We start from the raw sequence: 25,298 nt of genomic DNA, 5'->3' as shown, positions 1-25,298 counted from the left end.
CATCTTCCACTGCTCTGCCAGGCCATAATGGAGTGTTGGATTAGAAGTGGAGCAGCAAGGACTCGAACTGGTGTCAACATGGGATGCTGGCAGTGCAGGCGGCAGCTTTACCCACTACGCCACAGTGCTGGCTCCAAGGGAAAATAACTTTGTTACACATGACAAGCAAAAGATTCATCTCTAAATTTGAAGGTACAGCTGGTTATGACTTCCTAGAAAAAAAGATCAGTGAGCAAAAGATTATTTACAGAAAAAGCATCTAAATGGTTAATAAACGTGTTGAAAATAATTGACCTTGGAGCCAGCACTGTGGCACAGTGGGTTAAACTGTTGCCTGCGGCACCAGAATCCCATATGAGCACTGGTTTGAGTCCCAGCTGCTCCACTTCTGATCCAGCTCCCTGCTAATGTGCCTGGGAAAGCAGCGGAGGATGACTTGAGTGGTTGGGCCCTGTACCCTCTTGGAAATTCTGGATGAAGCTCCTGGCTCCTGCCTTGGCCTGGCCCAGCCCTGGGAATTGTGGCCATCTGGGGAGTGAACCAGTGGATGGGAGATCTCTCTGTGTCTTCCTCTAATTCACCTTTATATAAAATAATATATATATTTTCAAATTGATCCCTGTAATCAGAGAAATGCAAATTCAAAGCAAATAGGCCAATACTTTTTTTTTTCTCTTCAGATAGGTAAGCATAGTTGTAATGCAAATAAATCTGGGTTGAGTAGAGATGCTGGGAAATAGGCCTTCTTTCTGGGTCACAGCTGCGAGTGTGACTTACATCCAGCCTTCTCCAGGTGATTGGTAGTATTTGTTAAAAACAAAACCCTTAAAATACATTAACCCCTTTACTCAGTAATCCCTCTGAAATAATAACAATTAATATTGAGATTATTCAGTAATATTTTTCTCTCTCTCTCTCTCTTTTTTTTTTTTTTTTTTTTTTTTTTTTTTTTTTTGACAGGCAGAGTGGACAGTGAAAGAGAGACAGAAAGGTCTTCCTTTTCCATTGGTTCACTCCCCAATGGCCATTGCGGCCGGCGCACTGCGCTGATCCGAAGCCAGGAGCCAGGTGCTTCTCCTGGTCTCCCATGTGGGTGCAGGGCCCAAGGACCTGGGCTATCCTCCACTGCACTCCCGGGTATTCAGTAATATTTTAAACAAAGGATTATACTACTTTGTATTGCTTCATTAATTGGAATTAAACAGTGTTTGTTGTTGAATGTGACCAAGTATTAACAGATGCGAGCTGTCATTTTTCCCAAAGTTTGATCTTGAGGAAAGTTTCTTTCCTACTGTATAAGATAGACTTGAAGAATTAATATAGCAATCTTTTATTCTTTTGGGCTTTTTGAGTTTAAGGGAAGAGTTTGTTTAGTTCTAGTTCTGTAGAATCATACACATTCTTGAAATAGCTTTCCTCTTCAAAGAAAACAAATGTCCTGTCAAAACTGTTGAAGATTGTGAAAATCGGTACACCTGAGAGACGGGAAAGCACTGAATGCCCAGTGTTAATTTTTAATAGTTAACATTTTATCCAATATTTTTCTTTCCTAATAGCTCCATCAAGGAACCGTCCCTGTTTCCTATACAGTAACAACAGTGGCACCACACGGAATTCCCCTCTGCACAGGCCAGCACATCCCTGCTTGCAGTACGCAACAGGTCCCAGGATGCTCTGTGGTTTTCAGTGGACAGCACCTCCCTGTCTGTAGTGTGCCTCCTCCAGTAAGTCTGTGCCTTTGTTACCGTTAGATCCTCCTTACTAAGCACACCAGCCTGGATTTGGTTTTGTTATCTGATTTAGAAAACCTTTAGGATGGCTAAGTGAACTATATGAGCAAATAGATTCATTGTAGCTTTATTTCCAAGTATAAAGGGCAGTTTTATTGCAAACACATCATTATAGTACATTAGCTTTAAAACTTGATATATTTTTACATTAATTATCATATTTGAATACCCTGAGGGTCAAACTACGCTTCCTCATTTATCAACACTCTTTATAATTAAAGCTCGTTAAGGGTTGGCCTCGATCTGAGAGTATAATTAATGGTCAACAGCAGTAGTGTCGGCACTGACTGGGTCTCCTCCGTAGGCACTCACTGTGGTAGACCTGTGATGAAAATAATGACATCTCTGAAAATTTAAATGACCTGCTTAATGTTGTAGAGATAGTCATCGTGGGAGGGCAGAGACTCACCTTTCTGCTTCGTACTTATGCCCTATCTGTCAATCTGCCACCCTTCCACCCTGCTTATCTCACAAATGAAGGCATGGAAATATAGAGGACTTAAATAAGATCAGTGGAAAGCGCTTGACAGGATCTGTCTAAATAGAATACCCTGGCCTGAATGTGCGGTTAAAACATACATACATAAACCAGTGCAAACTTACACATTCATGTGCCTAATCTTGGTTTCTCAGTAATAGAACCATTGTGCTGAATTTCCCAGTGAAATGCTGGAAACTGTAAAACAGTTGTGAGTTGTACTATAGATCGAAAAGGACAGTTTCTTAGAATAACAGTAGCATCCAATACTTTACTAGCAGATATAAAATATATTAGTATTTCATTGCTTATATAAGCTGCTGAAAACTTTTTTTGTGTAATTTTGGGGGTGCTTTGGCAGTGACTTCAATCTCACTATCATTTTAAAAAATAAATTACATATTCCAATGTTTTTAACCAAAAAAATAATGATTTCTCTTACAGATGCTTCAGGCATGTTCAGTTCAGCACTTACCAGTACCATATGCTGCGTTCCCACCCCTTATTTCTAGTGATCCATTTCTTATACATCCTCCTCACCTTTCTCCCCATCATCCTCCTCATTTGCCACCACCAGGCCAGTTTGTCCCCTTCCAGACACAGCAGTCACGATCGGTAGGTATCTCTATTCTTACCTAACTCCCAAAATGTTTAAACCAGGCAGATATTTAGTAACTGTGAGTTATTGCATTTAAACACTATAAGGTGGGCATTCTTATGGTTCTTAAAGAGGTAAAGGAATCCACAGACATATAAACTAGTGTACATACCTATACCTTGGATTAATTTGGTTTCTTAACTTTTTCTAGCTATTGTAAAGTCACTTGACTAATTGAAAACCTTCATCTGCAGTCCTTCAAGCAGTAAATTTGAAGATTCTTACTGTACTTTTTTTTTTTTTAAGATGTATTTATTTGAAAGAGTTACGCAGAAAGAGAAAGAGAGGTCTTCCATCCTCTGGTTCACTCCCCAATTGGCCACAACGGCTGGAGCTGTGCTGATCTGAAGCCAGGAGCCAGGTGCTTCCTCCTGGTCTCCCACATGGGTGCAGGGGCCCCAGGACATGGGCCATCTTCCACTGCTTTCCCAGGCCAGAGCAGAGAGCTGGATTGGAAGTGGAGCAGCCGGGACTCGAACTGGCGCCCATATGAGATGCTGGCACTACAGGCGGCGACCTTACCTGCTATGCCACAGCCCCTCCCCCGCCTTTTTTAAAGCTTTATTTATTTATTTGAAAGTCAGAGTTACATAGAGAGAGGAGAGAGACAGAGAGAGAGAGGTCTTCCATCTGCTGGTTCACTCCTCAACTGGCCAGAACTGCGCTTACCTGAAGCCAGGAGCCTCCTCCGGATCTCCCACATGGGTACAGGGGCCCAAGGACTTGGGCCATCTTCTGCTGCTTTCACAGGCCGTAGCAGAGACCTGGATTGGAAGTGGAACACCTGGGACTTGAACCAGCACATACATTGGATGCCGGCACTGCGGGTGGCGGCTTTACCCCCTATGCCACAGTGCCAGCCCCTTCATGTAGTTCTAACCTGGAAAATGAAAACATGATAAAGTTGCTTGTAGTCAATAGATTATTTATATGCATTTGGCAAGCAATTTAACTTCTGAGCCTCTATTCTTTGTGAAGTCCTATTTTTCTGCTATGTTCTGATGAAAGCAGAGGAGGTAGGCTGTTAAGGTAGTTAATTCTGTTCTGAGGCTGGAATACAACTGAGATGCATATTATTTTGAGGGTTGGGGAGTAAGATTCATGTCGAGCTGTTCTCCGTAGCTTCTCATATCTGTAATTTGGAGTTATTTAAAAGGTTCGGTTTCATAGTCAGTCAGGACTTAGGTTTAATGGTGTCACAGTGTCAGCAGTAGTGATTTCTTTCAAGCATGAGTAAAGTTTCAAATTACAATGTTAGTATTTGTATTAGAATAATGTGTTGCTATTCTGTAACTGAGGAAGTCAGGCCAACATTTGAAAATGCATGTGCTCAAAATAATTGAAGACATCTGGTGGCTGGCATTTGAGTGCTGGTTCAAATCCCTACTGCTCCTCTTCTGATCCAGCTCTCTGATAATGAGCCTGGGAAAGCAGCGGAAGATGGCCCATGGACTTGGGCCTTGGCCAAAACCTGGATGGAGTTCTCGGCTCCTGGCTTCAGCCTCTCCCACCCATGGCTGTTGTGGTCATTTGGATAGTAAACCAGTGGATGGAAGATCTGTCTGTCTCTCCTCTCTGCCTTTCAAATTAAAACAAAACAAAACAAAACAAAACAAAACCACCATATCAACACAAAAGTAATTACCCAAATGTTTATGGCAACATCATTGCTAATAATCCAAGTGGAAACCGTTTAGATGTCCATTAGCTGGTAAGTGGATGAGCACAGAGTGGTCTGTTCATACAATTAAATATTAGTTAATCAAATCTGTATGATGGATGGACTTTGAAAACATTATACCAAGCAAAAGAAATGACACAAAGCCACATATTATATTTCTCCATTGATAAGAAATGTGCAAGTTAGGCAAAAATCTATACGAATGGAAAGTAAATATCTCTGAGGGGAGAAACAGGGAGGTAGTTTTTTGTTTTTGTTTTTTTAAGGTTTATTTATTTATAAAGAAAGAGAGTCAGGGATCTTCCATCTGCTGGTTCACTTTCTAAATGGCCACAACAGCCGGGGCAGGGCCAGACCAATGCCAGGAGGCCAGAACTCTGTCCTGTCTCCTGTGTGGGTGGCAAGGGCCCAAGCACTTGAGCCATCTTCCACTGCTTTCCCAGGTGCATTAGCAGGGAGATGGATCAGAAGTGGAGCAGCCAGGATTCAAACTGGCACTCAGTGCTCACAGGATGCTGGCCTTTTAGGCAGCAGCTTGATCCTCTGTACCTAAGTGCCAGCCCTGGATAGTTTATCCTAACTGGTATGGGGTTTTTTTTGTTGAGGTGATGAAAATGTTTTGGGATCAATGGTAATGGTTGTATGAACTCTATAATATATACAGGATCCCTTGAGTTGTTCTCTTTTTATACTATGTGAATTATATGTATCAGTAAACTGTTGTTTTTCAAAAATCACATGCTGTGTGGTTTTCTCAGCACTGTGTGCTTTAAGAACATTGTTTTAGTGTTCTTACTTTTGAAATAGGCTGTGAACCATGTCACGTGACAATACTTAAGGGCTTTATCCACCAGTCATTTGGTTGCTTTGTGACAGTGCCAAGATTGTGTCTGATGTCAAAGCCCATAATCTTTCTACTACAGCGTAATGCCTTCTGCACCTTTTCTCATTTAGCCCTGTTTCAGATTTATAAATGTAACCCATGTTCTAGTCTATCTATGAAAGGTTAAATGTCAACATTTCTTTCTGTGGGGTCGGGATGCATGACTAAAAGAAATGGTTTTAACTTCTTTATGACCAACTTACTAGATAACTTTTAGTCTTTCTTTCTTAAGAGAAATTTCAAATAATAAATTATCTGATAATAGATAATGGAACTGTTTAGTAACAGGTTGCAGAGACTTTTTAAATTGAAGTTAAAGATAGGAAGATTTTGTTGTAGTCTGCATGAATTTTAGATTAATGTGAACTTCAAGGGTTGCTTGGCCTTAAAGACATTTTAGATTTTTTTCTGCTTTTGATTATTGTAAAGCACAACCTATAAAAACACTGAGAATAAGTGTTTATTTTCTTCTTCAGCCTCTGCAGAGGATAGAAAACGAAGTGGAACTCTTAGGAGAACATCTTCCAGTTGGAGGTTTTACATACCCTGCATCAGCTCATCCCCCAACCTTACCTCCATCAGCTCCTTTGCAATTCTTGACACATGACCCTTTGCATCAAGAGGTGTCCTTTGGAGTAGTAAGTTTCCGTACATCATTATAGATTTATTACTTGCTCTGACAATAACTTATTCTGAGTTATTTCAGCAAACATTTTTACAATTTTAAATTTTTATAATTTAAAATGTATTATTGAGAGCATTCAGTTGGAAAATTATTTAAACTGATTGTTGCATCTACTCATTAAATTTAAGAAATAAGTAATAAATAATTAATAGCACTTGAACAATTAGTAGTGAATGTAGAAATATTTTAAATTCTTTTAATATTTCCTCCCTGAAGCCTTACCCTCCATTTATGCCTCGGAGGCTCACTGGACGCAGCAGATATCATCGATCCCAGCAGCCAATACCACCACCCCCTTACCACCCCAGCTTGCTGCCATACGTATTGTAAGTCCTTTCTTTGTTATTGTAATGGTATCTGCATTTTGAAACTCTTGATTCTCTTTGTTATACAAAATCTATTTGGACTGTCACTTGGGATGTTTGTTTTACTTAATGTTAAAGGGTTGAAGTTGGGGTGAAGAGCCAGTTAAGGGTGAAAGAGAAAGAACAGAGATGGAAAAAGTTTAAGATTTTGTCCCTTTTATAGCTGACATCATTTACTGCCGTTTGCCATCACTTGATTATCCAGCACTTTTGATGCTTTTTGGGAGGGGGTGGGGGACAAAGGAGAAGACAAGTTCTTTATTTGTCTTAGAACTACTCTGTTAGGATTAAGTGTTTCTCTCTTACACACACATCATAGTCCAGGAGGTGATTCAAGGATGGTTTGTAAGCTTCCAACTATGAGGCATGGTTCTATAGCATCATTATTAAAATTTTATAGCTTCCTCTACATGACCTCAGCCTCTAGCCATCATGTCCATATTTCCAGCTGTCAAAGACAGATATGGATCCCACTGCCTGCCTGCTCTGCTCAAGTGTATTTCCAGAAGCTGCATGTATTACTCCTGCCTGCTTGTCTCACTGTCTGGAAACTGGTCACGTGTCTATAATTACCTTCTAGGAAACATAGGGATTATGGTCTTATACTAGCAGGCCATCTGCTTAACATCACACTGCTTTGACAGTTTTAGTGTTCTTTTCTCTATTATTTTAAAATCGAATAGTCTCTGATTTTAGAGTCTCTCAACCTCTTTTTTTTTTTTTTTTTTTAAAGATTTACTTATTCATTTGAAATAAATTTTCCATCTGCTAGTTCACTCCTGTCACTCATATAGGAGATCTGGATTGAGTTTCTGGCTCCCAAATTCAGCCCTGGCCTGGTCCTTGCCTGGGCTGTTGCAGGAATTAGGGAGGGACTGGCACTGTGGCAGAGTAGTTTAAGGCTCCACCTGTGACACCAACATCCTATATGGGTGCTGGTTTGAAACCAGCTGCTCCACTTCCAATCCAGAAATTCGGGGAATAAACCAGTGGATAGAAGCTCTTCTTCTCTCTCACTCTGTGTCCCTTAAATTAAAAAACTTTGTATGTATGTGTTTTTAATTATTGAGGTTTTGGTAGGAAGTGCATAAAATCCAGAAATGAGTTATTAACAATACTGAAACTTCTAGTCTACGTGGTTTATTCATCCTTAATTTCTTTCTAACTATTCTTGCAGTTTTACTCTAGAGGTCTTACATATGTTTTATTAATATGTAATATTAATGTATCTCAAGGGTTTTTGGTTCATTTTTTTAAAATCTATTTACTTTTGGCGCCAGCGCTGTGGCACAGTAGGTTAATCCTCCGCCTGCGATGCCAGGCGCAGGTTCTAGTCCCAGCTGTTCCTCTTCCAATCCAGCTCTCTGCTGTGGCCTGGGATAGCAGTGGAAGATGGCCCAAGTGCTTGGACCCCTGCACCCACATGGGAGACGGGGAAGAAGCACCTCGCTCCTGGTTTCAGATCGGCACAGCTCTGGCTGTTGTGGCCATTTGGGGAGTGAACCAATGGAAGGAAGACCTTTCTCTCTGTCTCTCTCTCTCACTGTCTGTAACTCTACCTGTCAAATAAATAAATAAAATCTTTAAAAAAAGTAAAATAAAAAAATTTACTTTTTGAAAGGTGGGAATGGGGGGAGAGAGAGATCTTCAATCTACTGGTTCACTCCCCAGATGGCTACAACAGCCAAGGCTGGGCCAGGCTGAAGCTAAGACCTCCTTCCAGGTCTCCCACGCAGGTGGCAGGGGCCCAAGTACTGCTTTATCAGGTGCATTGGCAGGGAGTTGGATTTAAAATTGGTGCTCATATGGGATGCCGGTGTCACATCTTTGTTGCACTGGCCTTTGTCCCTTTTGTTCTAATCACTGAGTTAATTTACTAGCATATTAATGCTGATGTGGCTTTTTTTGTGTGTGTGTTTTTGTTTTGTTTTGTTTTTTTTGGCTTCAGATCAATGCTTCCAGTGCCACCTGCCGTGGGTCCAACTTTCAGCTTTGAATTGGATGTGGAAGATGGAGAGGTAGAAAATTACGAGGTTAGTAAATAAACTGTACATTAATATGAGGAGTATTGCATACATAGAAGTATTGTTCTACTCAACTCTTTGATCTAATTTAATATTCAGTGAATTATTCATTTCGAGGTGTAAATATGTCACAAAACTGTTCAGCGACTTTAAGGATGTATGAATGGGTACCACAGAGCTATGACTTTCATGTTCCATTAGAATTTTTTAAAATTAATTTATTTGAAAGAGTTACAGAAAAAGAAGGTAAGACAGAGAGATCTTCTGTCTATTGGTTCATTCCTCAAATGGCCAGGGCTGGGCCAGAAGCCAGGAACCAGGAGTTTCATCCAGGTCTTCAGAATGGGTGCAGGGGCCCAGGCACATTAGCAGGGAGCGGGATGAGAAGTGGAGCAGCCGGGACTTGATCTGGTGCCCATATGAATGTGGCATCACAGGTGGCAGCTTAACCTGCTATGCTACAGCACTGGCCCCAGCTCCATTAGAATTATATACAGTTCCATTGGTGAAATGCAAATGATAATTGTGACTTTTGATAAATTGTTCTGGAAAATTTTGTGGAAGTAGAAATGTTTGGGCTGGATCTTAACACGGGGAATTTTGTCATGCATGATTGAGACAGGGCGGGGTGCCAGCGCTGCGGAATGTGTCGGTATGTCAGTACTTCATTCCTTTTCAGTGATGAATTATAGTTCAGTAAAAGGATACACACTTCTTAAAATTCATTCAACAGCTAGTGGACATTTGGATGGATTCCACTTTTGCCCATTAGGAATAACGCTGCTATAAATATTCACGTATAAGTTCTTAAATGGGGGGCCAGCTCTGTGGCACAGCAAGTTAAGTTGCCGCCTGCAAATGCCAGCATCCCATATGGGTGCTGGTTCTAGTCCCAGTTGCTCCACTTCCAATAAACAGCTCCCTGCTAATAGTCTCAGAAAGTAGTGGAAGATGGCCCAAGTGATTGGGCCTCTGCACCCAGGTGAGACAGGGAAGAAGCTCCTGGCTCCTAGCTTCAGATTGGCCCAGCTCTGGGTGTTGTGGCCATTTTGGGGAGTGAACCAGCAGGTGTCTCTTCCTTTCTCTGTAACTCTGCCTCTCAAATAAATCTTAAAAAAAGAAAAAAAAAAAAAAAGATTGAGGCAAGGGCATGAGCATTTGGCATGGTTATTTAAAACGCTGGTTAGGATGCATGCATCCCATGTCAGAGTGCCTGGGTTTAAGTCTTGGCTCCACCCCCAGTTACAGCTCCATGTGAGACAACTAGATGGAGTTCCCGGCTCCCGGGCATATTGGGAATGAATCAGTAGATGGGAGCTCTGTCGCTGTCTTTTTCTTTGAAGACAAAAAATTGAGGCAGGGAAGCACAGGACATTCTTATAGAAAAGCATATACAGTCTGTGGTTCAAGTCAAAGGGAGAAAATGGGAAATTCGATTGAAAAGCTCACTGGATATCCTTTCAGGCCTTACTAGAAAATGGACATAATCTTGAATATTGCTGGGTGGAACTATCCACTAAATGTGTTTAATGCTTAATGGCAACAGATCTCTACTTTTGAGAATCAAACTCTGCTAGTAAAGGAATAAATGGGAATAGCTGAAATGATGTCTTAATAGGTCAGACAATAACTTATAAAACTATGCAGGGTCTGAATTTGGGGAACTTCAGCTGGGGAGCTGTCCCCAAGGCAGAGTTGTGATATCAAATTAAAAAGTACTCAGACATGTCACTGCTGTCACTGTATTAATTACTGAAATTTGGGAAGTTACTTCTGTTCTTTTCATTGTCCATTGCTATTTTTGTGATTTGTTCTCTTAACCCTATGGCAGCCTGAAAAATGAATAAAAGTAGTTCATAAAAGACAGCCTAATTGTAGGATAAAGCAAATGAGACTCCAGAGTCAGTAAAATACGGAGAAAGGAGGTACCAGTGTGAAAGCAGTGAGCATAATAACCAGTGTGTTAACTCACCAATACGTTTTAATACGTTAAAGCCTCTGGGTGCCTCCAAAAAGAAACACATCAATCTCATGTGTCCTGCCTTTCCTAGATGAATTACATAGGATAGCATTACTCAGTATTTCAGCTAATAAATGAAGAAAGTGATAAAATTAGAATATTATCATTTTGGGGCAGGCATTGTGGCCTAGCAGATTAAGCTGCTGCTTGGGATGCACAAATCCCGTATTAGAGCCAGTCCAAGTCTTGACGCCTCTGCTTCTGACCCAGCATCCTGCTAATGCTTCTGGGAGACAGTGAATAACGACTCAATGGTTTGGGCTCCTACCACCCTGGGTGGTGCTCTAGACTCTTGATTTCAGCCTGGCCCAACCCTGGCTACTGAGGAACTGTGAGAAGTAAACCAGCAGATGGAAGATCTCTCTATTACTCTGCCTTTCAAGTAGTTGAAAATAGACTTTTTTTTTTTTTTTTTAAAGAAAGCACTTTTATCCTTAATGAATTTATGATGGAATGTTCAAAATATGTCTTTTAGAGCAGTGGTTTTCAGCCTAAGGTCAGTTTTGGTCCCAGGAGATACATGGCAATGTCTGGAGACATTTCTGGTTGTTAAGATGGGGGTGCTGTTGCATCTCTCCGGAAGGAGGCCGGAAGTTCTGCTCTCTGTTCTGCAGTGCCCAGGACAGTCCCCACAGCACAGAACTGTCCAGCTCAGAAGGTCCAAAGTGCTGAGATGGATACAAATTGTGTTTCAAAGATGCACACAAACTATTTTACCTAACAGTAGGTATTTCAAAATAACTTGGAACTTAGGTGAAATGAAGTAATAGCCATGGATTGTGGAGACAGGATAACAATAAGCATATGTGAGTTTGTTACTTTTTCTGTTTTTGCACATGCATTGAAATTTTCCATTCGAGGAGAGATGAAAATCTGCCCTTTTTCTCTGCAGGCCCTGTTAAATCTGGCAGAGCGTCTGGGAGAGGCAAAGCCTCGAGGACTGACAAAAGCTGACATTGAACAACTTCCTTCTTACAGGTTCAATCCTAACAACCACCAGTCAGAACAGACCTTGTAAGTATATTTTCCTGACATCACTGCTCAATTTCTAGATCTGCCTTTTTGAACAAGAGCTTGAATAGTCCAGGATAACTTGAATAAGTTCTATCTAGCTCATACTCTAGGTTTGTGCGGTCCAACTAATCTACATGGAATCATTAAAAATTTTGAATAAAATTAAAACTTAAATGTTTTTAAAGATTTATTTATTTATTTGAGAGGCAGAGTTACAGGTAGAGAGAGAGAGAGGTCTTCCATCTGCTGGTTCACTCCCCAAATGAATACAATGGCCACAGCTGGGCTGATCTGAAGAGAGGAGCTTTTTTTTTTTTGGCGCAGCATGACAAATTTATTGTGCCATGGTTTGCAAGTAAATTAATAGCTTCCACTCTTACTAATGTACATAGTTATGAAGCTATTTGGTGGTTTAAAGCAACAGCAAAAATTTGCACTTTGTTCAAATAGTCCTTCCAGTAGGTGCTGAGAACTCTTTACTCAGATTAGCAGTCCCTGTGATCTGGTGTGGCCAGGATCTGGCCCCATCTCTGTGTGGAGGTAGCAGTCAAAGGGAGGTGGTAAGCTTCTAGCTCCTGGATGGCAACCAAGTTTTTGCCACCACTTTATTCACCCTTTTTAAAAATTATGGTGGCATTAACTATGTGTCAAACACCATTTTGAGTGCATTCACAGTCTACTTCATCATTATAACAATGCTATGAGGCGAGAATATTATTCCTACTTTATTGGTAAAGAAAGTGAGTCATAAGGACTCCACACACCCGGTGGTCAATGAAGCTGGAATTCAGACCCAAGCATCCTGGCCCCTAGGTCCATGTTCTTTAATTAGCCTAGGATTCCAGCTTCTAAGCCAGGAGCTGCTTCTGGGTCTCCCACGTGGGTGCAGGGACCCAAGGACTTGGGCCATCTTCCACTGCTTTCCCAGGTCATTAGCAGGGAGCTGGATTGGAAGAGGAGCAGCTGAGACTCAAACCAGCACCCATACAGGACACACGCACCACAGGCTTACGATTAACCTGTGCCACAGCACCAGCCCCAAATCTAATTTTCTTAGTCACATTAACTTGGGATTACTGTTTTGAGATGTATATAAGCAGAGTGTTTGAATTCAAGATTTCTTGACATTTTTATTATTGTTTCTAATTCAAGCTTCAGACTCATAACATTGAAAGGTTTTACAGTTTGAGGATTTTTATCTGAAAATTCTGATCACAGTATCTTTTTTAATAGAAACTTTTATTAATATACAATTACTTACCCTGAAATTTACTCTTAAGATTTGGGCTGGGCATTGTGGTATGGCAGGTTAAGCTGCTACTAGCAACACTCACATACCATGGGTCCTGTGCTTCCAGGTGAGCTTCCTGCTAATGCACCCTGGGAGTGCCTGGGCCCCTGCCTTCCATGTGTAGACCTCGATGGTTAGCCTGGCCCAGCCATGGCTTTTGGAGGCATTCAGGGTGTGAACCAATGGATGGAAAATCTCTCTCTCTCTCTATTTCCATCACTCTGCCTTTCAAGTAGATGAAAGTAATATTTAGGTTCATAATTGAATGGCTTTTGGTATATTTATGGAGATGTGTAACTGTCATCACAATCAAATTTAGACCCTTTTCATCACCCCAAAAGAAACACTTTACACATTAGCAGCCACTCCCTGTATCTTCCCCAATCTTTTCCTCTCTACCCCAACATTCCCCCCTCCCATTTACTTTGTGTGTCTGTAGGATGCTATGGAGATAGAATCATTTAATATGTGTTTTTCTGTCTGGCTTCTTTGACATAGCCTAATTTTTTCAAGTTTCGTCTGTGTTGTAGCTTGTATTAGTAAGTCAGCTGTTTTATGGCTACATAATAAATAGTCCATTGTATGGATACAACATATTGTTTATCCTTTTATCTACTGGACATTTGGTTTGCTTCTACTTTTTAGCTATTACTATGCATATGTTGACTGAACACTTGTGTACAAGTTTTCCTGTGGATATGTTTCACTGCTTTTGGTATATGGCAGGCAGGGTATGCTTAGGAGTGAATTGCCAGGTCATGTGGTAACTACACATTTAACTTTTTGAGAACTGCCAGTTTTTCCACAGTGGGTATACCATCTTATATTCCCACCAGCAATGTACAAAGTTAAATTTCTCTAGATGGTCTCTTTTATACCCATCCTGATGGGTGTACAGTGCTATCTCATTGAGGATTTGATTTTCATTTTCCCAAAGGCTAATGGTGCTGAGCATCATTTCATGTGCTTAATGGCCATTTGTGTGTGTATATGTATGGTATGTATGTGTGTGCATATGTATTTACACATATATTTTTTTTTTAATGTTTAATTTCATCCACTTGAAAAGCAGAGCAACAAAAAGGGAAGACAGATAATTTCTGTCTGCTGATTCACTCTCCCAAGTGCCTACAACAGCCAGGTCTGGGCCAGGCAAAAGCCAGGAGCCTGTAACTCCATCCTAGTTTCCCACATGGGTGGCAGAGATCCATGTACTTGAGCCATCATCTGCTACCACCCAGGATGCATTAGCAGGAAGCTGAATCAGAAGCGGAGTAGCTGGGACTTGACCTGGTACTCTAATATGGGATGCAAGAGTCCTCTAAGTGGCAGCTTAATCCACTGTGCCACATTGCCTGCCCCAGTAGATCTCTGGAGAAATGTCTGTTTAGATCCTTTGTCCATTTTTTTTTTTTTAAAGACTGTTTATTTAATTGAAAGAGTTAGAGGGAGACAGATCTTTCAGCTACTGGTTCACTCCCCAGATAGCTGCAATGGTCAAGGCTGGGCCTGGGCCGGAGCCAAGAACTAGGAGCTTCTTCCAGGCCTCCCACGTGGGTGGCAGGGGCCCAAGAACTTGGGCTATCCTCTACTGCTTTTCCCAGGCAAATTAGCAGGGAGCTGAATCAGAATCCAGAATTCGAACTGGTGCCCATATGAAACGCACTGCAGGTGACAGCTTTACTCACTATGCCACAATACTAGCCCCTTTGACCATTTTTGATTGGATTGTCTTTCTAACATTGAGTTGTGGAAGTTCTTTATATTTTACAAATACAAATCCCTTCTAAGATCAATGATTTTCAGAAGTGTCTCCCATTTAGTTTCCTTTGAAGCACAAATTTTTAAAAATTTTGATTATACTTTATCTCCTTTTTGTTGTTTCGATGTCATCTGTAAGAAACCCAGCTGCTCCACTTGGATCCAATTCCCTGCTAACAGCCTGGGAAAGCAGTGGAATGTGGCCCAGAATGCTTGGGCCCCTGCACCCACGTGGGAGACCTGGAAGAAGCTCCTGGCTCTTGGCTTTGGATCAGCCCCACTCTGGCCATTTGGGGAGTGAACTAGCAGATAGAAGACTTCATCTGACTGTAGCTCTGCCTCTCAAGTAAATCTTTTTTTAAAAAAATGGCTTTAGGCCGGCGCCACGGCTCAATAAGCTAATCCTCCACCTAGCGGTGCCAGCACACCGGGTTCTAGTCCCGGTCGGGGCGCCGGATTCTGTCCCGGTTGCCCCTCTTCCAGGCCAGCTCTCTGCTGTGGCCCGGGAAGGCAGTGGAGGATGGCCCAAGTGCTTGGGCCCTGCACCCCATGGGAGACCAGGATAAGTACCTGGTTCCTGCCTTTGGATCAGCGAGGTGCGCCGGCCGCAGCGCGCCAGCCGTGGCGGCCATTGGAGGGTGAACCAACGGCAAGAAAAAGGAAGACCTTTCTCTCTGTCTCTCTCACTGTCCACTCTGCCTGTCAAAAAAAAAAAGGCTTTTAATCCATTTTTTAAATTTTTATATATATAATGTGACATCTTCATTATTTTACTTGTGACTCTCCTGTGGTTTCATGCTAGTAGCAGTAGTATATTATCTTCATTATGAATACTGGCTTGGTATTAGAAATTTCTTCATAATCTGTCAATAAATTAAAGTACTCAAAAGTCTTAAGATCATGATTTTCATCTAAAATTTATGTGACATTTTGATAACTGAGAATGCTGAGTGGTTTTGTGGGCTTCGGTAGTCAAAATAGAAAACAACCCAGTTTTATATTTATAATAAGTTAAATGATTTGTTTTTTTTTTCTAGGTGTGTAGTGTGCATGTGTGATTTTGAGTCAAGGCAGCTACTTAGAGTCTTACCCTGTAACCACGAGTTCCATGCCAAGTGTGTTGACAAATGGCTTAAGGTAAAGTGATAGCATATGCAAAGGAAAGGACATTATTGAATTTTCTATTTTAGTGACAACAGGTTCATTATAAGTCCATGGGTTAGTGAAGTGTGGGCACCAGAGACAAAATTGAAACACAGCTTTAAGAGAATGACTTCTGCACATGAAAAAGACGAGTAAAAATGAACCATTGGGATCAACATGGGAGTGATTATGCATACTTGAGAGAGAATGGGTTCCATGTCCTTGAAAGTATGTCCTGACCTCCTTACAGTAATGGACACATTACCTCAGCGAGTAGGACACCTCATAGCACCCCTTTGAAGTCTGTAGGGAATAAACAGTCTAGTGCTTTCACTTACTTCTGACCATTTTCTCCTTTATATATATAAAGTACAGAGGACTCAAATTCCTAACACTGGTATTGACAGAGTGAAATTACTGCAGGATTTTTTTTAAAAAAAGTTTACTTTTCATACTTTCATAGTCTTAAATTATAAAAATGTGATATGGAAAGAATTCATTCCATGTTATTTTTCTAAATTGATGGTCTGATTTGGATATAACTTCATAGTTTGGTAAAATAGATGAGTTAAATAAGTTCTTTGAGTAAGCATAGTTCAAGGGTACCTACTGAATCACAAAGAATGTTAACTTTTTAGAAAAAAACAAGCATTATACGTAGAAATCTGACATGAGAATTAAAAAAAAAATTCAACGTTTCATGTAGCCGATAGCTGGCATAAGAGAGAGTAGCAAGATAAGTTCAGAGATGGGGCCTAGCGTGTATGAAGGTATGGGGAGTTAAGGAAGGACAAAATTGAGATTGTATCACGTCCTAAATTCACATGGAATATGACAGGGTAAAACAGAATGAGCAGTGGCAACTGGAAGAAACCAGGGCTGATTTGAGAGCTGTTGTAATCTAGAAGTGAGTGTATTTGGTGAATAACGGATTGTAGGAAGCACAAGAGTAGGTGATGCTTTTGTTCTGGCTTTAGCGACTCAGCAAATGCTGATGCCCTCTGAAGTGGAGAAAGAGTAGGTTTCAGAGCCAGCAGAGGGGTGAGTACAGAGGGATACTATCTGGGAAGTAAAAGTTAACTCCATTATGTTTAACATATTTTTCCTGGAACTCACAGTTCAGATGCATTTCTCTTTGTTTTCCAGGCAAACCGTACTTGCCCAATTTGCCGAGCTGATGCTTCAGAAGTGCATCGGGATTCAGAATAACCAACCTAAGAGCACAAATTGAGTTTGGGTGTTCCTCATCACATGTATATACGGACTATCCATTGAACTTACTCTGTGTGGCTTCCAGCCCTCCCTTTACCAAAAGGGTCAATGGACCTTTCTTTGCACTGTGTGACTTAATCAACTATAAAAGCTTACAATTAGTCTTCACAATTATGGGATTGTTATACTAACTGTGTGATTGGAACTCCAAAGACTTTTTCTTTAGCTTAATTTTGTGTGTGCACTAACATTCCCTGGTTTTTGTGTGATCGTTCGAGTGTTGCTGCAAGATTACAGTGGACATGATCTTTTAGCATGTGCTTTTATAAAAAGTGGTAGCTCCAGATGATATAGCAATCTACCTTATATAGAGCCTTCAGAAACTGTGAGTGGAAATGAATGCAGTATGACTGCTGGTGATAAATGTATCTGTGTGCGTGAGAGAGTGTGTGCAACTACCTGTGTGAGGGCATGGTAGCTAACGTGTGTATGAGATCCTATATACCAGCATGTACCAAGAATGTGTGTGTAGTTTTAATTATGCTGCAATGTATAATCTGGTGTGTTATTTAAACAGCACTAGTACTGTACACTGGTTTCTCCCTTGTGTTTGCTGTTGCACACTGATTGCTAAGGGTGCATCCATTCTAAGCATTGAGTCCTCCGTTCCCTTCCTTCTCAGTGAATGGAATGAGGGAAGCCTTCTTCCTTTGCTTCAGGCAGCTGTCACCTTCTCTTTGGTGGTCCTAGGTGGGTCACTTGAGGAAAAAAAAGTGTAACAGATTCTCACTCCATGAACCTAATTTTTTCATTCTGTTGTGAAAAAGAAATTTTTAAGCCTGCAACTTGCTGTTTCCAAAAAGAAGGTGCAATATCATACATCATCAGTTAGCAATATTAGCATTTCAATCAGTGATTTGAATGTTGATGCTTTCTTGTTATTCTTTTACATTTCCAGTAAGCTTCTTACAGAAAGTACCTGCAGTTTTTTCTTTTTAATGTTTAGATTTGTAGTCTATTCTGAAGATATTTGAGTAATATATTTCTAAGAATCCCACTGGTCTCATGAAGTCTCTCCTTGACTTCCACCAGAACACAGTCTTACTGAGCGTGACTTCTGGTGCGTTCAACTCATAGGCAGCCCAGTTTTAACTCTTCGTATTCATTCTCCTGTCAAGCTGCTGTTCTGAGCATCGTGCAGTTGCTCTTCTCATCAAAACCTCGTTTCACAGCGGGTCAAGCGCTGTGACAGCACCTGTTCCTTGCACCTGAGGCTTTGAAGTTTTACTTCTTTTCCTTTTTTGTTTGAATGAGAAAAGTTTAATGCAACAGGTGTTCAGAATACTTGCAGTATAAATGAAGATTTGATTTTTGTTTTAAAAAATAATGCCGTCAAAACAGGAATTGACCTTCATTTAGCCATTCGAAGTATGACTAATACATAGCTGTATGGGATTTTTTTTAAAATAGGTTCATTGAGCATAATTCAGGTTGTTTAAGTCATTTTTCCAATAACATTTCAATTCCTTTCTTACTGTAATGCATCCAACACTGTCTGCCCCTCCCGCAGTTGAGCTCATTGCTGTGTCGCAGGAGCACACGCTGCAGTTCCAGCGGAACTGCCGGGCTTCCGCTCACAGTGTTAGCTACTTGGTCCTGCCATGCTGCGTGCCCCTCCCTTGAAGTCTTTTTAAGCTCATCACAGCCTAGAGTTGAGCAGAGTCAATTCACACAGAAGCACAAGTTCGCCCTTTTCCAGACACCGTTGCCTCTATCTAGTCATACAAATAGGATTTTTAATGCTGTTTGCCCCTAGATTTGTCACGGCACCTAAACAGCGGCAATACACACCTGTTACTTTTGAGTCATTAGGATAATCTCCCACCTGTTCCTGATGAATAGAAAACTGGTAAAGACCAAAATTATTGATATAATAATCAACTACATACCAATCACGTATAGTTTAACCTTTATTTTTTTTAATTAAAAAATCATGTTTAAAAAGGCAAAAGCCCAACTTATATGTAGACTTTTATATAGTTGCAAAAAATTTATATCTGTACAGATCTAACATAACACTACTACACTCAGTATTCATTTTATTGAAGCATGCAAATAAAGCACTTTTTCTAATTTATATAGAGATACCTGATTAACAAGGCACATTGTACTAATGACTAGGAAAGTAGCTGTTCCTCCCCCCCTCGGACTATGATTCCTGTCACGTCCTTTTTGCAGTAAATGTTCAAGAGGCAGTTGGCAGTTTAGGAGGCAGCAGGGTCTGTGTTGGTAGAAATCCTGAGTTGAATCTCTCGGGATGTCTTTCCTTTGCATGGGGCTCTTGGGGGTGCAGACTTTTCTGGCAGGCAGTTAGTGCATTGTTGAACCAGCTCAGACCAGCCAGTGAGCAACTTTGTAGCTAACAAAAGAGAAACAACAGTTGCCCAGTTGTTGCCATCTTGGGTGATGCCCCAGATAGCAGACAGGGTTGCCTTGGTCCTCTTTCCTCCTAAAACAAATACTGAGGTCGCCATCTTAACTCAGCTGTGGGTTTTTTTGGTTGGGATGACTTTTTTTTTTTTTTTTTAAATACACACACGCACACGCGCACACACCTCCAGGTATCCAGATCTCTTTATTTTCTGCCCAGATTGTTGGGGGAGGGTGGGGGAACCAAATCTGGAAGATGTGAAAGCGTGTTTTAGATTTTATACACCCTGAAATGTGATTTGTTAAGATTCTTAAATTGGGGCCTCTTGTCATAATTTTGAATGAGATCTACCAACTCACTCATGAGAGTATTTTTCACAAATGTCTTCAGGCCTTCATCAGAAAGCTGTTTTCCCCTGCTGGTACATTTGGTTACCTCAATTTGCTGTTTGTTTCAGATTATGAAAGCTCACAGGGGTGTGTGTTAGAATCATTTGCTGAGTCATTTCCTCAAATCATATTCCACTGTATCAGTTAACATATAGTTTTAAATGTATGTATTATAAATATCTGTAACCAAATCATTTGAAGGCTTGATAAATTTTTAACAAAGTTTGTACATTTTTTATGAAAGTTACTAGTAATGCTTTACTAAGTAGTGCAATGAATTTTTATTTTTAATCCCTGTGCCCAATTTTGGAGTTGAGAGGGTTGTTGGTAATAAATGTATGATGTACACTTAAAACACTTGTGTTTCCTCTGTTAGAGAAGTGCTAAGTGGGCAGCGGTGGGATGGGGTTCCAGCAGGAAGATGGAGCTGGGTTGAGCTACCAGCTGCCAGATTTAATTTTTAGGTTGTATTTCAGGTTTTGTTTCATCATTTGTGTAAACCTAGAAACACAAAAGCAACTAGCATTTATGACATGGCATATATTCATATTTGTTAAAAAGCCACGGAACAGCATAGCAGGAAGAGTGTAGCCACACATGTAGGAAATGTTTTCTATGTACGTCAGCCAGAAGGTGCAGGAACAAGGTTATTGTAATTGAGCACATTCGTTCACAGGAGCGACAGTTTACATCCCGCCTATTGGCAACGTGATGGAAGGGAGCCTTGCCCGTCACCCATGGATGTCCGTACCGTGGCTTTCCTTTCACTGAACAAGTCTCCATGTGCTGTTCCCGAGGTGACATGTTCTGATCAGTACTCAGCTGACAGAAGTGTTCAGAAAAGTAAGCAAGTCCTCATTTCCCCCAGCACACCTGGGAGACTCCCTGGGAGAGGGCTCCATCTAAGGAGGCTTTTGTGACACCATCATGATTCCTTAATAAGCCAGAGCCCTTATTTGTACCACAGTATAAAGTTCTTAATGCAGTCGGAACATAGACAAGTCTGGTGTGCTTCAGACTACTGAACTAGATAGTGCTATCCAACAACTAGCCACATAAATTTTAAGTTTCTGATGGTCATGTTAAGAAGTACAAAGGAAACAGCTGAAGTTCTAAAAAGCATTTCTGGGGCCAGTGCTGTGGCATAGCGGGTTCGGCCGCAGCTTACAATGCGGGCATCCTATGAGTGCTGGTTTGAGTCCCGGCTGCTCCACTTCTGATCCAGCTCTCGTGTGGCCTGGGAAAGCAGAATTGGCCCAAGTCATTGGGCCTCTGCACCCACGTGGGAGACCCAGAAGAGGCTCCTGGCTTCAGATCGGTGCAGCTCCAGCCATTGCAGCCAACTGGGGAGTGAACCAGTGGATGGAAGACCTTTTTCTCTCTCCCTCTCTCCCCCTCTCCTCTCCTCTCTCTCTGTAACTCTCAAATAAATATTTTTTTTTGTAAGTATTTCTTACTAGGCACAAGGAGAGAGAAATCTATTGCTGGTTTCCTCTCCAAATCCTACAACAGCCAACGCTGGGCCAGGCCAAAGCCAAGAGCTGGGGATTCAATCCAGGTCTCCCATGTGGGTGACAGGGTCCCAAATATTTGAGCCACCACTGCTGCCTCCCAGGGTCTGCATTAGCAGGCAGCTGAATCAGTAGAGCTGGGAATTGAACCCAGACACTCCAGTATGGGATGCAGATATCCTCATGTGGCGTCTCCTAGACACTGTGTCAAACACCCACTCTGAAACCATTTTTAGTGTATTTTAACATACCCAAAATATTTCAGTATATAATGAGTATAAATTTTTTTTTTTTTTGAGAGGCAGAGAGAAAGGTCTTCATTCCGTTGGTTCACCCCCTAGTGGCCGCTGCGACCAGCATGCTGTGCCAATCTGAAGCCAGGAGCCAGGTGCTTCCCCCTGGTCTCCCATGCGGGTGCAGGGCCCAAGCACTTGGGCCATCCTCCACTGCACTCCTGGGCCACAGCAGAGAGCTGGACTGGAAAAGGAGTAACCGGGACAGAACCCGGGGTGCCAGCGCCGCAGGCAGAGGATTAGCCAAGTGAGCCGCGGCACCAGCCCCAGTATTTTCTATTTTCTCACACAAAGTCTCCAAAATCCAGGGACATCTCAGTTGACTAGCCACACCACAAATGCTCAGCACCCACAGGTGGGTGGGAGCCATCACACTGGACGGCACAGGTCCAGACCAGAATTATGCCCAGTTATTTATTTTTTAATTAAAGATTTATTTATTTGAAAAGGTTACAGAGAGGCAGAGAAGAAAGAGGTCTTCTATCTGCTGGTTCACTCCCCAAATGGCTGCAAATGGCATATTAGCAGGGAGCTGAATCGGAACTGGAGCAGTCGGGACTCGAACCAGCACCCACATGGAATGCCAGCACTGCAGGTGATGGCTTTACTCGCTATGCCACAATGTAATTTTTTTCCTTGTATGCCTTAAACTGCAATGTATTAAGCCTTTTAACGTGTATAGTTGAATGTTAACTTTTACTGTTAGACACACAACGAATATTTTTAAAGGAGGCATAATTGTGGGCTTCATCTGTATGGCTGCCCTCGATCGTATTCAAGAACAGAGTTCCTTGTCAGTAAAGTCCCAAATTATACATTGTCTACACCTTTGGGGTTTGTAGCTATTTAAGAAGTAGTTAGGCAGTCATAACATTTGGCATTCTGAGAAAATGAGGGTAGGAAGCATTCAACCCCTTTGATGGAGTAGATTCCTAGTGAGAGCTTAAGAGTGCACATTATCTGTGGCATAGAAGGTTAAGCCACTGCCTGCGACACCTGCATTCCACATGGGCGCTGGTTCGAGTCCCAGCTGCTCCACTTTGATTCAGCTCCTTGCTAATGCACCTGGGAAAGCAGCAGGGGGTGACCTAGATCCTTGGGCACCTGGCACCAGTGTGGGAGACTGGAAGAAGCTCCTGGCTTTAGATCTGCTCAGCTGTGGCTGTTGCGGTCATCTGGGGAGTGAACCAGCAGATAGGAGACTTCTCCCCTCTCCCCTCTCACCTCTCCCCTTTCTCCCCTCCCTCAAACCTTGGTTCTTGGCCTACACATGGAACGAGGAATGGTAACTGGTTAAGAACTGCACACTGGCAGTCTGCTAGTGCCCAGCACCAAACATGTTGACAAGCTGCCATGCGGGCCTTCTTTTCTGCAATCCAGTTTGACCTCTTTATGGACTGCGTGCATAGTAGGGAAAGTTGTACTCTTTGTGCAACTCCACAATTTTTTGCCAGGCAGAGTTAGACAGTGAGAGACAGAGTTATAGACAGAGAGAGAGAGAAAGGTCTTCCTTCTGTTGGTTCACTCCCCTAATGGCCACCACAGCTGGCGCTGTGCCGATCCGAAGCCAGGAGCCAGGTGCTTCCTCCCAGTCTCCCATGGGGTGCAGGGCCCAAGCACTTGGGCCATCCTCCACTGCACTCCCGGGCCACCGCAGAGAGCTGGACTGGAAGAGGAGCAATGGGACTAGAACCTGGGGTGCCAGCACCGCAGGCGGAGGATTAGCCAAGTGAGCCGCGGCACCGGCCACACAATTTTGTTTTGTAAATGTAAAACTTGTGGGGGAAAAAAAGCCTAACAATTTGACCTGGAAGTTAAAGGGGCTCTCTCACTCCTTTTTCCTGAAGCCAAAGAGAAACCTCGGTCATGTTCTCACAGGGCTCTGAGCAGCGCAGCCTCTTAGTGCATGAAGCTGAGCATGGCACACACCACCAGGGGTGTGTGTGTGTGTGTGTGTGTGTGTATGCGAGCGCAAACAAGCAGTGTCCTTTAGAGGGGGCGGCCGCACAGGAACAAGAAGGCAGCCGTGTCTGCGCAGACAATGGCGGCTCATGAACCTCAAGACCACCCCAGTCAGTGAGGAACCCAGACACCAAGGCTCCGTGTGTGACCCCACTGACACGAAATGTCCCCATGAGACAATCCACAAAGACAGTGGGGTGAGGTTGCCCAGGGTCCCAGGTACAGGAAGGCCAAGGCTGACGGCTGAGGAATGCGGGGCTCCCCTGGGGGCGCAGGAGAATCTGCTGAAATCAGCTGTGATGGATGCCGGACCCTCTGACTACAGAGAAAGGCCTCTGAATTGCGCACTGTCAAAGAGGAAACTATACGGCAGGTAAAACGTATCTTCACAATGTTGCCCAAAAAGCACAGTGCATGGACCCACCAGAATATCGAAGTAAAAAATGAACAAGACCGGGTGAAGACACTCTCCTTTGCTGCCGAGGGAATATGAATCGGTGCCACCTGCCTAGGAGCATGCGCCTTACCTGCTATGGCTGAGCACCCTGTGCCTGCTCCTTTCTGGCCCAGGTTGGCACCCCTCAGGAACACACAACGCACCGAGGGCTTCACGGGAGTGTTCTCAGTAACCACAATAGCTCCAAACTGGCAACAAGGCAAATGGGCCTCACCTAAGGGATCAGTACCTCGTGACTTTCAAATAAATAAATCTTTAAAAATAAACAGTAGGCCCCACCCACCCATGACCCACTTAATAGAAACACAGCTATATAGTGCACAAGCACAAATATATTTTTAAAAATGATTATTTGAAAGTTACAGAGAGGGAGAGACAGAGAGATCGATCTTCCATCTGCTGGTTCAACTCCCCAAATGGCCACAATGGCTGGGGCTGGGCCAAGCTGAAGCCAGGACCTTCAACTGGGTCTCCTAAGTGGGTGGCAGGAGCCCACATACTTGGCTCCTCTTCCACTTTCCCAGGCACGTTAGCAAGGAGCTGGATCAGAAGTGGAACAGACATTACAGGCGGCATTAACCCATGCAACACAATGCCAATCCCAAGCAAATGAATTTTTAAAGTTAATTATTTATTTGAGAGGGAGAGAGACAGAACTATATTTCGCTGGTTCACTCCCCAAGTCCCACAATGGGGCTGGGCCAAGCTGCAGCCAGGAACTCAATCCAGGTCTCTCATGTGTGAGTGGCAGGAACCCAAAACCTAGAGTAACGGCCTGCTGCGTCCCAGGGTGCACGTCAGCAGGAGCCAGGACTTGAACCCAAGCACCTTACCCTGTGGTAAGGGGATCTGAAATGGCATCCTAACCACTGCCGTGCCAAACGCCCACTGCAGGGAAAATGCAGACACTCTAGGTCCATCAATACACTCAGCGTTGCATTACATGAAACATAAGCCATGGGGCAGTGCTGTGGCTCAGCGGCTTAAGTCTCTGCCTGCGATGCTGGCATCCCATAACAGAGCACCTGTTCAAGTCCCTACACTGCTGCTGCTCCACTTCTGATCCAGCTCCCTGCTAATGCACCTGGGAAGGCAGCAGACGATGGTCCAAGTACTTGTGCCCCTGCCACCCATGTGGGAGACCTGGATGGAGTTTCAGGCTCCCAGCCCAGCTCTGGCTGTTGAGGCTTACTGGGAAGGGAACCAGCGGATGGACTCTTGCTCTTGTCTCTCCTTTTCTGTCACTGCCT

The 25,298-nt window shown here is 42.7% G+C and overlaps 2 protein-coding genes across 22 annotated transcripts in view; one reads left to right on the top strand and one right to left on the bottom strand.

Annotated features, from left to right (window-relative positions):
* Positions 1-20,180, top strand: part of RNF38 (ring finger protein 38) — a 137,852-nt gene extending 117,672 nt beyond the window's left edge. For all 16 annotated transcript variants that reach the window (XM_070054354.1, XM_051856452.2, XM_008266315.4 and 13 more), the window contains 8 exons: positions 1,557-1,724; positions 2,713-2,883; positions 5,967-6,128; positions 6,392-6,501; positions 8,489-8,573; positions 11,477-11,598; positions 15,688-15,787; positions 16,940-20,180. In XM_070054354.1, the coding sequence (XP_069910455.1) occupies positions 1,557-1,724; positions 2,713-2,883; positions 5,967-6,128; positions 6,392-6,501; positions 8,489-8,573; positions 11,477-11,598; positions 15,688-15,787; positions 16,940-17,002 (981 nt within the window). In that variant the 3' untranslated portion in view covers positions 17,003-20,180. The remainder of the gene's footprint in view (positions 1-1,556; positions 1,725-2,712; positions 2,884-5,966; positions 6,129-6,391; positions 6,502-8,488; positions 8,574-11,476; positions 11,599-15,687; positions 15,788-16,939) is intronic.
* Positions 1-25,298, bottom strand: part of LOC103348031 (ESX-1 secretion-associated protein EspI) — a 96,043-nt gene that overhangs the window by 3,277 nt on the left and 67,468 nt on the right. For 2 of the 6 annotated variants that reach the window (XM_070054409.1, XM_070054429.1), the window contains one exon: positions 914-3,690. The gene's annotated coding sequence lies outside the window, so the exon portion shown is untranslated. Of the gene's footprint in view, positions 1-913; positions 3,691-19,753; positions 24,263-25,298 lie in introns of those variants that run through there. The other 4 variants (XM_070054414.1, XM_070054430.1, XM_070054413.1 and 1 more) reach the window with 3 other exon arrangements.

This window comes from Oryctolagus cuniculus, chromosome 1 (genome assembly GCF_964237555.1).
Source record: "Oryctolagus cuniculus chromosome 1, mOryCun1.1, whole genome shotgun sequence".
NCBI lineage: Eukaryota > Metazoa > Chordata > Mammalia > Lagomorpha > Leporidae > Oryctolagus > Oryctolagus cuniculus.
This window is presented reverse-complemented; position numbering and strand designations above follow the sequence as displayed.